Source organism: Melitaea cinxia, chromosome 30, assembly GCF_905220565.1.
Source record: "Melitaea cinxia chromosome 30, ilMelCinx1.1, whole genome shotgun sequence".
Classification (NCBI taxonomy): Eukaryota; Metazoa; Arthropoda; class Insecta; order Lepidoptera; family Nymphalidae; genus Melitaea; species Melitaea cinxia.
Window position 1 is genome coordinate 7,263,970 of NC_059423.1, and position 13,158 is coordinate 7,277,127.

A 13,158-nucleotide genomic window follows, 5' to 3' on the forward strand; every position below is an offset into this window, starting at 1 on the left:
TATTTTTTCGTCTACCTACGTTGTATTACTTGTCGATATAATTGAAGTCGGGTTTTTCTTCGTTTGCCTGCAAACACAATTATTTATGAAAGAAAGAAAGAAACACGTTTATTTTAGCCAATTAAACGGTGAACCCGTTGGACCGAAATTTTTGATATGATGATTTTAAATTCTATCTAAGCGACCTTGGTGCCGTCTATAGTGTATAGTGCCGTGTATTGTGTGTATAACATCGTTCAATAGCTTAATTAGCTAGAGCACCGACACGGTCAGTCGGTGATCCAGGTTCGATCCCCGCTGGAATTTTTGATGATTTAAAAAAAATTGTTTAGAATTTCCTAGTGTGTGAGTAACACGTTTATTCGGGACATCATACAAATCGCAGACAGTTTTTACTGACAAAGATAAATCTATACTAATAGCTGAAGAGTTTGTTTGTTTTAACGCGCTAATCTCTGGAACTACTGGACCGATTTGAATAAATCTTTCAGTGTTAGACAGCCCATTTATCGAGGAAGGTTATAGGCTATATATCATCACGCTAAGACCAATAGGAGCAGAACACTGATGAAGAGTGTTTCGAAATCGGGTTTTTTCCTTTTTAAGAGCTTTCCCAGTTAGCCCAAACGAAGTCGCGAGCAGAAGCTAGTGGTGAATACAATTAAATAGAAAGAAAATAAAAAGAAAAGAAAAAAAAAAACTAAGTAAAAAAATGACAAGAACGTTTACGTTTATATAATTACTAGCTGACCCGGCGAACTTCGTATCGCCTAACACAAACTTTATCGTATGGTATTAAAGTTCACAAATCTTTTGTATGGGAGTATAGAAAAGTGTTGTTTTTAGACTTTTTCAGGAAATTTAATTTTTTTTTTTTAGAATTTTTCTCTCCGTAAGAACCATCCTCGTACTTCAAGGAATATTTTAAAAAAAGAATTAGCGAAATCGGTCCAACCGTTCTCAAGTTTTGCGCTTAGCAACACATTCAGCGACTCATTTTTATATTATAGATATAATCTTTCATTTCACCTTTGTTTAAATTGCTATGAACTGTAATTTTAACCGACTTCGAAAAAAGAAACCGTCTCCTGATCCAAAAAATACTATGTAAATGATTCCTTGAAATATTTGAAACAAGTAAATTACAGTATATTATTGAAGTGCAGTAACCACTACAGTCATATAATACTAAATATCCTCGAATCTTAGGGGCCGTATTACTGAAACTCTACTGCCTGTAACATCCCACATTCCCACAGCTGGGCAAAGTCCTCTTTGTCCATGTAGGAGAAAGACAGGAGCTTAGCTAGACCCTATATGTTCTTGCACCAGTTTTTCTAACACACTTTTTTAATAACACATTGTGTGACACAAACATAGCTCCACATAATTTGATTTTCTTTTATTCATTTTATAAAATAGGAACGTAGATCAGATCGAATTGCTGAAAAGGCTCCCAAAAATATTTAGTAAGGGCTATCTCACCCGTAGCAACATAATCCACGATAAAATCGAAGTCTTCTAATAGGATGTCTTCATCCACAGATATGTACCATTCATTATTTGTAGGTATTTTAGTTAATTTTTTTAGTAACTTTATTGGTATTGGTGCTTTGAATGAAACCTGAAATAAGTGGTTGCTAAAGTACAAAATTTTTTTTGATAACACATACACACCTGCAAAAGCATCGCAAGGGCGTTGCCGACCCTAAAGGAGCTCTCCACGTTACTCACACAGGAACACTGCTTGAAAGCAGTTTTAGCTGTGATCTTCTGTAAGGTCGAAGTACTACCCCAGTGAGGCTGCTCCAGATCTTGAGCAATTTTGCCTGCCGTGACCTACCTCAATGGTCAATTGTTTGATGAAAAATTGTAATACGGTAAATACACATACATCTCTTCTGAGTGCATTATGTTTTGGAACAAAAATGGAAAAAGAGAAAGAAATTTGTTCAGAAACTTGTTCAAGCCCTTTCACAAATCGCAATTATAAAAATTTAACACTGAGACAGACAGACAGACAGACAGACAGACAGACAGACAGACAGACAGACAGACAGACAGACAGACAGACAGACAGACAGACAGACAGACAGACAGACAGACAGACAGACAGACAGACAGACAGACAGACAGACAGACAGACAGACAGACAGACAGACAGACAGACAGACAGACAGACAGACAGACAGACAGACAGACAGACAGACAGACAGACAGACAGACAGACAGACAGACAGACAGACAGACAGACAGACAGACAGACAGACAGACAGACAGACAGACAGACAGACAGACAGACAGACAGACAGACAGACAGACAGACAGACAGACAGACAGACAGACAGACAGACAGACAGACAGACAGACAGACAGACAGACAGACAGACAGACAGACAGACAGACAGACAGACAGACAGACAGACAGACAGACAGACAGACAGACAGACAGACAGACAGACAGACAGACAGACAGACAGACAGACAGACAGACAGACAGACAGACAGACAGACAGACAGACAGACAGACAGACAGACAGACAGACAGACAGACAGACAGACAGACAGACAGACAGACAGACAGACAGACAGACAGACAGACAGACAGACAGACAGACAGACAGACAGACAGACAGACAGACAGACAGACAGACAGACAGACAGACAGACAGACAGACAGACAGACAGACAGACAGACAGACAGACAGACAGACAGACAGACAGACAGACAGACAGACAGACAGACAGACAGACAGACAGACAGACAGACAGACAGACAGACAGACAGACAGACAGACAGACAGACAGACAGACAGACAGACAGACAGACAGACAGACAGACAGACAGACAGACAGACAGACAGACAGACAGACAGACAGACAGACAGACAGACAGACAGACAGACAGACAGACAGACAGACAGACAGACAGACAGACAGACAGACAGACAGACAGACAGACAGACAGACAGACAGACAGACAGACAGACAGACAGACAGACAGACAGACAGACAGACAGACAGACAGACAGACAGACAGACAGACAGACAGACAGACAGACAGACAGACAGACAGACAAAGCCAAGACCAAGCCAAGACAGCCCCAATAACATCCGGAGGCTTCTGGGCAGTTACCTGAGTGACAGGCGTGCCAGGGCGAGGTACTTGGGGGAGGAGCACATAAGAGACACTGGGAAGGGCTGCGTGCAGGGGTCTATCGGTGGGCCGATATTGTGGAATCTGCTCTTGGATCCACTGCTTCGGGAGATGGAGGCCAAAGGCGATTACGCGCAGGCCTTCGCGGACGATGTTGTGTTGGTATTTGAGGGTGAGACGGGCCTCGAGATCGAGCGGCGGGCCAATGCCGCCCTCGAACGTGTGAGGGCGTGGGGCCAGTCTAATAAGCTCCGGTTTGCGCCTCACAAGACCAATGCTATGGTTGTGACGCGCAAACTGAAGTATGACACCCCACGTCTCCACATGGGCGGGGTCGACATTGTCCTGTCGCACGAAATCAAGCTGCTGGGGGTCGTCATAGACCACAAATTGACTTTCAACGCCCACGTCGCGAACGTCTGCAGGCGCGCGCTCGCCTTTTACCACCAGCTGGCCCGTGCGGCTAAGACCAGCTGGGGTCTCCATCCCGAAGTTATCCGCACTATTTACAGAGCGGTGGTTGAGCCCGTGATCTTGTATGCGGCTGCCGTTTGGGCGCCGGCCGTGGACAAGCTCGGTGTCCGTAAGCAGCTGAACGTGGTCCAGCGGGGCTTCGCGCAGAAGCTGTGTAGGGCATACCGAACCACCTCCCTGAACTCGGTATTGTTGCTCGCTGGGATACTCCCCCTCGACCTCCGTGTTCGCGAAGCGGCGACTTTATACGAGGCGCGGAGGGGGGTGCCCCAGCGGGTGATAGGGGATCGGGAGGTGGAGCGGATGTCCTCGGCTCTGCGGTCTCCGCATCCCGCCTGTCATGTCGACCTCGAGTTCAAGTGCCTGGTCGACCAAGAACAGTTTACCGCACATAGCGAACACGAAGTCAACATCTTTACGGACGGCAGCAAGATTGAGGGCAAGGTGGGGGCGGCCCTGTCCGTATGGACTGGCGCCGCCGAAGCTAGAACCCTCAAGCTTGCTTTGCCGTCCTATTGCACGGTGTACCAGGCGGAACTCTTGGCGATATGCCGGGCGGCGCGGATGGCCGCAGATAACTTGGCCGGATCAGTCGGGATATACTCTGACTCCCTGTCGGCACTGCTCACACTCAAGAATCTAAAAGCCCTCCATCCCCTGGCCGTAGAGGCGAGGGAACACCTGCGAAGGGCTCTGCTCCGGGACAAACATATAGAATTGTTCTGGATCAAAGCCCACGCAGGGCTAGAGGGGAACGAGCGTGCCGACCATCTGGCCAAGGAGGCTGCGCTGAAGTCCAAACGCACGTTTGACTACGACAGCTGCCCGGTTTCGTTCATCAAGCGGAGCATTCGCATGCAATCACTTGATGAATGGAACCAGCGGTATCGGGCCGGCGAAACGGCTGGCGTCACCAGGGTCTTCTTCCCTGACGCGACGGCCGCACACAGGATCATAGCTAAAATAAAGGTGGACAGGTTTGTCACTCAGGTGTTGACGGGGCATGGCGGATTCTCCGAGTACTTGTACCGCTTCAAGTGCAAGGAGAGTCCGTCGTGCGTCTGCGACCCTGAGTGTTCGGAATCTGTCCTCCACGTCCTCCTGGACTGCCCAACCATAGAATACGAGAGACTGCGTCTTGAAAGTCGGTTGGGAGCAAAATTGACTAAAAATACCTTGCCAAAACTGCTAGAAAACACAAATACTAGAGAGCTGTTCCTGCAGTTTTGTAAAAATGCTGCAATAAAAGTAAACAATAGGAACAAAAATTAGAAAATTATGTTGTGTAAATATTGTATATAATATTTAAGACAACATAATAGCGAAGGATACATTATATAAGGAATAGTTCGTAAGTTAATTTTGTAAATTTAGATTTAGTTTTATAGTCATAAGTGTAAGCGAGGTAATTAACTGTAATTAGAAATGTAGATTAGTTAGAAATGTAATTAGAAAATGTAAAAGATTAAATAATAAAATAAAATATAATAATATTAGCTCCCTCCCCGCTCCACTTAGCTTAGCGCTACACACTGTAAATAGGCTTGCTTTTTGTTCTTGTGGGTAATAACCCAAAATGAATGAATGTGAATGGATGAAAGACGAAATTGGAATGATAGTGTAACGGACTAAAAGCGTGATGTATGGTAAAAGAGGACTAGATTTAAAGTTTAATATTTCTTTTATTTTTACACAAAACTGAAATAGAATAAACTAAGTAGAAATGATAATTTAATTTGATGAGGGGAAATACCCCACAATGAATGAATGCGGATGGATAAAAGAAGAAACTGGAATGCGGAATGACAGTGCAATGGATTAAAAGCGAGAAGTATGATAAAAGAGACCTAGATGTAAATTATACGTATTGTAAATAAGGACTCCGAAACATAAAACTCGGAGGCGTAGGGATAAAAAAAAAAAAAAAAAAAAAAAAAAAAAAAAAAAAAAAAGACAGACAGACAGACAGACAGACAGACAGACAGACAGACAGACAGACAGACAGACAGACAGACAGACAGACAGACAGACAGACAGACAGACAGACAGACAGACAGACAGACAGACAGACAGACAGACAGACAGACAGACAGACAGACAGACAGACAGACAGACAGACAGACAGACAGACAGACAGACAGACAGACAGACAGACAGACAGACAGACAGACAGACAGACAGACAGACAGACAGACAGACAGACAGACAGACAGACAGACAGACAGACAGACAGACAGACAGACAGACAGACAGACAGACAGACAGACAGACAGACAGACAGACAGACAGACAGACAGACAGACAGACAGACAGACAGACAGACAGACAGACAGACAGACAGACAGACAGACAGACAGACAGACAGACAGACAGACAGACAGACAGACAGACAGACAGACAGACAGACAGACAGGACAGACAGACAGACAGACAGACAGACAGACAGACAGACAGACAGACAGACAGACAGACAGACAGACAGACAGACAGACAGACAGACAGACAGACAGACAGACAGACAGACAGACAGACAGACAGACAGACAGACAGACAGACAGACAGACAGACAGACAGACAGACAGACAGACAGACAGACAGACAGACAGACAGACAGACAGACAGACAGACAGACAGACAGACAGACAGACAGACAGACAGACAGACAGACAGACAGACAGACAGACAGACAGACAGACAGACAGACAGACAGACAGACAGACAGACAGACAGACAGACAGACAGACAGACAGACAGACAGACAGACAGACAGACAGACAGACAGACAGACAGACAGACAGACAGACAGACAGACAGACAGACAGACAGACAGACAGACAGACAGACAGACAGACAGACAGACAGACAGACAGACAGACAGACAGACAGACAGACAGACAGACAGACAGACAGACAGACAGACAGACAGACAGACAGACAGACAGACAGACAGACAGACAGACAGACAGACAGACAGACAGACAGACAGACAGACAGACAGACAGACAGACAGACAGACAGACAGACAGACAGACAGACAGACAGACAGACAGACAGACAGACAGACAGACAGACAGACAGACAGACAGACAGACAGACAGACAGACAGACAGACAGACAGACAGACAGACAGACAGACAGACAGACAGACAGACAGACAGACAGACAGACAGACAGACAGACAGACAGACAGACAGACAGACAGACAGACAGACAGACAGACAGACAGACAGACAGACAGACAGACAGACAGACAGACAGACAGACAGACAGACAGACAGACAGACAGACAGACAGACAGACAGACAGACAGACAGACAGACAGACAGACAGACAGACAGACAGACAGACAGACAGACAGACAGACAGACAGACAGACAGACAGACAGACAGACAGACAGACAGACAGACAGACAGACAGACAGACAGACAGACAGACAGACAGACAGACAGACAGACAGACAGACAGACAGACAGACAGACAGACAGACAGACAGACAGACAGACAGACAGACAGACAGACAGACAGACAGACAGACAGACAGACAGACAGACAGACAGACAGACAGACAGACAGACAGACAGACAGACAGACAGACAGACAGACAGACAGACAGACAGACAGACAGACAGACAGACAGACAGACAGACAGACAGACAGACAGACAGACAGACAGACAGACAGACAGACAGACAGACAGACAGACAGACAGACAGACAGACAGACAGACAGACAGACAGACAGACAGACAGACAGACAGACAGACAGACAGACAGACAGACAGACAGACAGACAGACAGACAGACAGACAGACAGACAGACAGACAGACAGACAGACAGACAGACAGACAGACAGACAGACAGACAGACAGACAGACAGACAGACAGACAGACAGACAGACAGACAGACAGACAGACAGACAGACAGACAGACAGACAGACAGACAGACAGACAGACAGACAGACAGACAGACAGACAGACAGACAGACAGACAGACAGACAGACAGACAGACAGACAGACAGACAGACAGACAGACAGACAGACAGACAGACAGACAGACAGACAGACAGACAGACAGACAGACAGACAGACAGACAGACAGACAGACAGACAGACAGACAGACAGACAGACAGACAGACAGACAGACAGACAGACAGACAGACAGACAGACAGACAGACAGACAGACAGACAGACAGACAGACAGACAGACAGACAGACAGACAGACAGACAGACAGACAGACAGACAGACAGACAGACAGACAGACAGACAGACAGACAGACAGACAGACAGACAGACAGACAGACAGACAGACAGACAGACAGACAGACAGACAGACAGACAGACAGACAGACAGACAGACAGACAGACAGACAGACAGACAGACAGACAGACAGACAGACAGACAGACAGACAGACAGACAGACAGACAGACAGACAGACAGACAGACAGACAGACAGACAGACAGACAGACAGACAGACAGACAGACAGACAGACAGACAGACAGACAGACAGACAGACAGACAGACAGACAGACAGACAGACAGACAGACAGACAGACAGACAGACAGACAGACAGACAGACAGACAGACAGACAGACAGACAGACAGACAGACAGACAGACAGACAGACAGACAGACAGACAGACAGACAGACAGACAGACAGACAGACAGACAGACAGACAGACAGACAGACAGACAGACAGACAGACAGACAGACAGACAGACAGACAGACAGACAGACAGACAGACAGACAGACAGACAGACAGACAGACAGACAGACAGACAGACAGACAGACAGACAGACAGACAGACAGACAGACAGACAGACAGACAGACAGACAGACAGACAGACAGACAGACAGACAGACAGACAGACAGACAGACAGACAGACAGACAGACAGACAGACAGACAGACAGACAGACAGACAGACAGACAGACAGACAGACAGACAGACAGACAGACAGACAGACAGACAGACAGACAGACAGACAGACAGACAGACAGACAGACAGACAGACAGACAGACAGACAGACAGACAGACAGACAGACAGACAGACAGACAGACAGACAGACAGACAGACAGACAGACAGACAGACAGACAGACAGACAGACAGACAGACAGACAGACAGACAGACAGACAGACAGACAGACAGACAGACAGACAGACAGACAGACAGACAGACAGACAGACAGACAGACAGACAGACAGACAGACAGACAGACAGACAGACAGACAGACAGACAGACAGACAGACAGACAGACAGACAGACAGACAGACAGACAGACAGACAGACAGACAGACAGACAGACAGACAGACAGACAGACAGACAGACAGACAGACAGACAGACAGACAGACAGACAGGACAGACAGACAGACAGACAGACAGACAGACAGACAGACAGACAGACAGACAGACAGACAGACAGACAGACAGACAGACAGACAGACAGACAGACAGACAGACAGACAGACAGACAGACAGACAGACAGACAGACAGACAGACAGACAGACAGACAGACAGACAGACAGACAGACAGACAGACAGACAGACAGACAGACAGACAGACAGACAGACAGACAGACAGACAGACAGACAGACAGACAGACAGACAGACAGACAGACAGACAGACAGACAGACAGACAGACAGACAGACAGACAGACAGACAGACAGACAGACAGACAGACAGACAGACAGACAGACAGACAGACAGACAGACAGACAGACAGACAGACAGACAGACAGACAGACAGACAGACAGACAGACAGACAGACAGACAGACAGACAGACAGACAGACAGACAGACAGACAGACAGACAGACAGACAGACAGACAGACAGACAGACAGACAGACAGACAGACAGACAGACAGACAGACAGACAGACAGACAGACAGACAGACAGACAGACAGACAGACAGACAGACAGACAGACAGACAGACAGACAGACAGACAGACAGACAGACAGACAGACAGACAGACAGACAGACAGACAGACAGACAGACAGACAGACAGACAGACAGACAGACAGACAGACAGACAGACAGACAGACAGACAGACAGACAGACAGACAGACAGACAGACAGACAGACAGACAGACAGACAGACAGACAGACAGACAGACAGACAGACAGACAGACAGACAGACAGACAGACAGACAGACAGACAGACAGACAGACAGACAGACAGACAGACAGACAGACAGACAGACAGACAGACAGACAGACAGACAGACAGACAACAATTCCAACATAAATACACTAAACAACAATTCCAACATAATTCAATAAAGTCCCGATCAATTGACCATACAGTTGAAATGAAAAACAATTTGATATGATTTGATTATAAAATTAAATTAACGTCAATGAATAAATCACAAATCATCGAAACTTACCATATCTTCATTGTTCTGAACAGGAGAACAACCATCATCATTGTTATTCAAACTGAAGGATATTCTTTTCTTTTCTGTAAAATATAAATATAAAAATACATACTATTCATTGTATTCTATAAACAGTTAAGGGTTTGTAACTTAACATATACCACATATCACTTCAGCCTATCGCAGTCCACTGCTGGACATAGGCCTCCACAAGTTCGCGCCAAAAATGGCGTGAACTCATGTGTGTTGCCCATAGTCGCCACGCTGGGCAGGCGGGTTGATACCACATAACATTTATAAGATGTATTTTTTTTTATACAACTAGACTGACAAGCGAGCGTACTGCTCAGCTGATGGTAAGTGGTTACCGTAGCCTATACACGTCTACAGCACTACGTCACGATAAAGAAACAAACACATAAATGTATAGGACAGAATGAGATAGAATAGATTACACAGTATTTTATATTATCTGTAAAAAAATCTCACATAGGCTACTTTTACAGAAGTTTCACTGCTACCGTGTATAAATTTCACATGCAACACGCGCTTTTATATAGAAGTTACACATCTTTTAGCGCGTTAAAGAAAAAATTTTACGATGCGCGCGCACACTGTCACGAAAAAACCGATACCCTGAAGTTAGCTAGTAAACGGAGAAGAAGTTAGCAACGTGAAGTTACCTAGGCAATGAATACGCATGAACTCCGTCACGAAAAACCGACACCCTGAAGTTGGCTAGTCAACGAAGAAGTTAGCAAAGTCAAGTTAGCTAGCCAATGAAGTATAACTTCTTACATGCGTATATACATACACACTAAGGGATAACAAGGTTCCACAACCACCTTGGAACTTAAGAAGCCGACCGATGGCGGGATAACCATCCAACTGCTGGCTTTGAAATACACAGGCCGAAGACGGGCAGCAGCGTCTTCGGTGCGACAAAGCCAGTACTGCGGTCACCAACCCGCCTGCCCAGCGTGGTGACTATGGGCAAAACACATGAGTTCACGTTATTTTTGGCGTAAACTTGTGGAGGCCTATGTCCAGCAGTGGACTGTATTGGCTGTAATGATGATACATACACACACTTTTTTTAAGTTAAATAAAAAAACATACCTCCATCCTGTTTCTCATTGCATATATCAACTGATTTGTGCCTTTTCATCTGTAGTACGTATCTCAAATCGCACGCATCCAATCTTTTTAAAGAATCTTCATTACTTTTATCATTTTCAGAATAATCAACCTTATTGGGTTGACTTAAGCTTCTATTTTCTAAATCCTCATTAGTTTTCGAAAGCAAGCTATCATTGTAAGTATCTTTCTCTGACAGTTTCTTTAATTTTGCTTCTTTTAAAATTAACTTTGGTTCAACCAATTTTCTTTTATATTGTAACTGAGATATTTTTCCTTTTTGATATTTATCATTACCCGTATCTAAAACTTGTTCAGTGATATTCCACACATTTTTCATCTGTGTTCTAAATTGAAATTCCTTAACGGGTATGCAGTAATTATAGTTATAATCAGTGGGAGATGATATCGTATTGATATTGCCAAGCGAAGCAAAACGTTTTGACAAAGGTATGGTACAATTCTGTAGAAATAAATCTCTATCTGGTTCAGATGTTTGCGTATTTTGATCCAACATTGCCTTTCTTTCCGCCATATTGGGGACAAACATTGGTATTGGCGCCCAAATTATGTTTTGAAAGTGTGGTTCATTATTATTGATGTATTTTGGAAAGATAGGAGTGTTAAATGTTTGATTTGCTGTATTTGTATAGCTGTTCCTGGGGTTAAACAAACTAGATGTGACAGTGTTTTCATTTGGTGGCGTCATCGGATCTGGGCAATTATGCACTCTATCCTCAGCTTGTTTGGTGCTATTCGAGCTTTTTAAAATTTTTGACTGAAATGTCTTAAAATTATTTATTCAATCTTTTTACAAAAATATAAATAAGTACTACTCTCAAATAATTTGAATGTAACTAAAGCAGATACAGATAATTTTTATCTTACACATAAGTTACTGATACAATTCAATAGAAGGAAGAAAAACAGACCCTTAGAGTAGAAAAGTAGTAGTTTTTTAATGTACGTGCTTTATCTCTTGCTGATAAAGTACATGATAGCCTATCAGTATCTTATGTAAGAGATACATTTTATCATACACCAGTAAAATAATTACTGAACTGGCAACTTGAATGAAACTACTATCTAAATTATTGTTTATTAAAATTGTGATTATAAATAATATGAATAATAAATAAGAGTACGCAAATACCTCAGCTCCATTCAAACTCCATACAGTCTCTCCGGTAACCACGTTAAAGTAATAATATTTCCCAGGGAATCTTTTCGAAGGATTGAGCACCCAATCACAACTATTTTGCTTATTTATGTTCATTTTTAGATTTATTTAGGCTGTTTTATCACATTTTCTTTTAAAACAATAATCAATAATCGTGTATTGTACTTACAAAAGTCCTAAAGTATAAATGTTTATACCATAGTACTCTGTGAGTATAAACAATGTTATAGAAAATTGATCGTTTATATTTATAGATATATACATATGAGTAAGCTCAGTAAGCTGATAACTTTTAAAATTTTGCTGACACCCGCGAAAAAGTTTATTTCTTCTCACAGATTAAAAAAAAAATCACTCATATAGAGTGTGATCCACTATGTGACCGCAGCGATCGATCGCGAGAGACCCGTCGTCATCGCGAGCGATCGCTCGACGTCAGTTCATGAACACATACACATCGCCCACAAAATAAAGGTGGGTCAGAGTTGGCTTTCATCAAAACGTGGCGGGAATTAAAAGAAAACAACTGTAATGTAAAAATGTGAATGTTATTTCTCATTGGATTCGGCAAAAACGCAACGATAAATACTCGGGAAACCATGTTGAATTAAGTTTTACTCCAATCCATGCGAAATATTTACTTACAACCCCAACAGCTACATGTTTCTATTATGCCGTCATATCGCGAGCAAACAGTACTCAAATACGCATTCGCCCTATAAAATTCGCCTACAGCGCCCGCGGCGTTTTTACGTTAGTGGAACAGCAGTTTCAATAGTCGTGGTCGATGACGTTGCAGG

At 44.0% G+C, this 13,158-nt stretch overlaps 1 protein-coding gene across 1 annotated transcript; it reads left to right on the top strand.

The window, feature by feature from the left end:
* The first annotated feature begins 3,268 nt into the window (after positions 1-3,268).
* LOC123668146 lies at positions 3,269-4,979 on the top strand. The gene is made up of 2 exons (XM_045601938.1): positions 3,269-4,859; positions 4,942-4,979. Exons 1-2 carry the CDS (start codon positions 3,269-3,271, stop codon positions 4,977-4,979), a joined length of 1,629 nt encoding a protein of 542 aa, XP_045457894.1.
* Positions 4,980-13,158: the final 8,179 nt, after the last annotated feature.

Excerpts from the sequence above, each read along its gene's own strand:
- LOC123668146 (XM_045601938.1), top strand. The coding sequence starts at position 3,269 with ATGGAGGCCAAAGGCGATTACGCGCAGGCCTTCGCGGACGATGTTGTG. Across the intron at positions 4,860-4,941 it reads AGAGCTGTTCCTGCAGTTTT|ACAACATAATAGCGAAGGAT; the intron begins GTAAAAATGCTG and ends ATAATATTTAAG.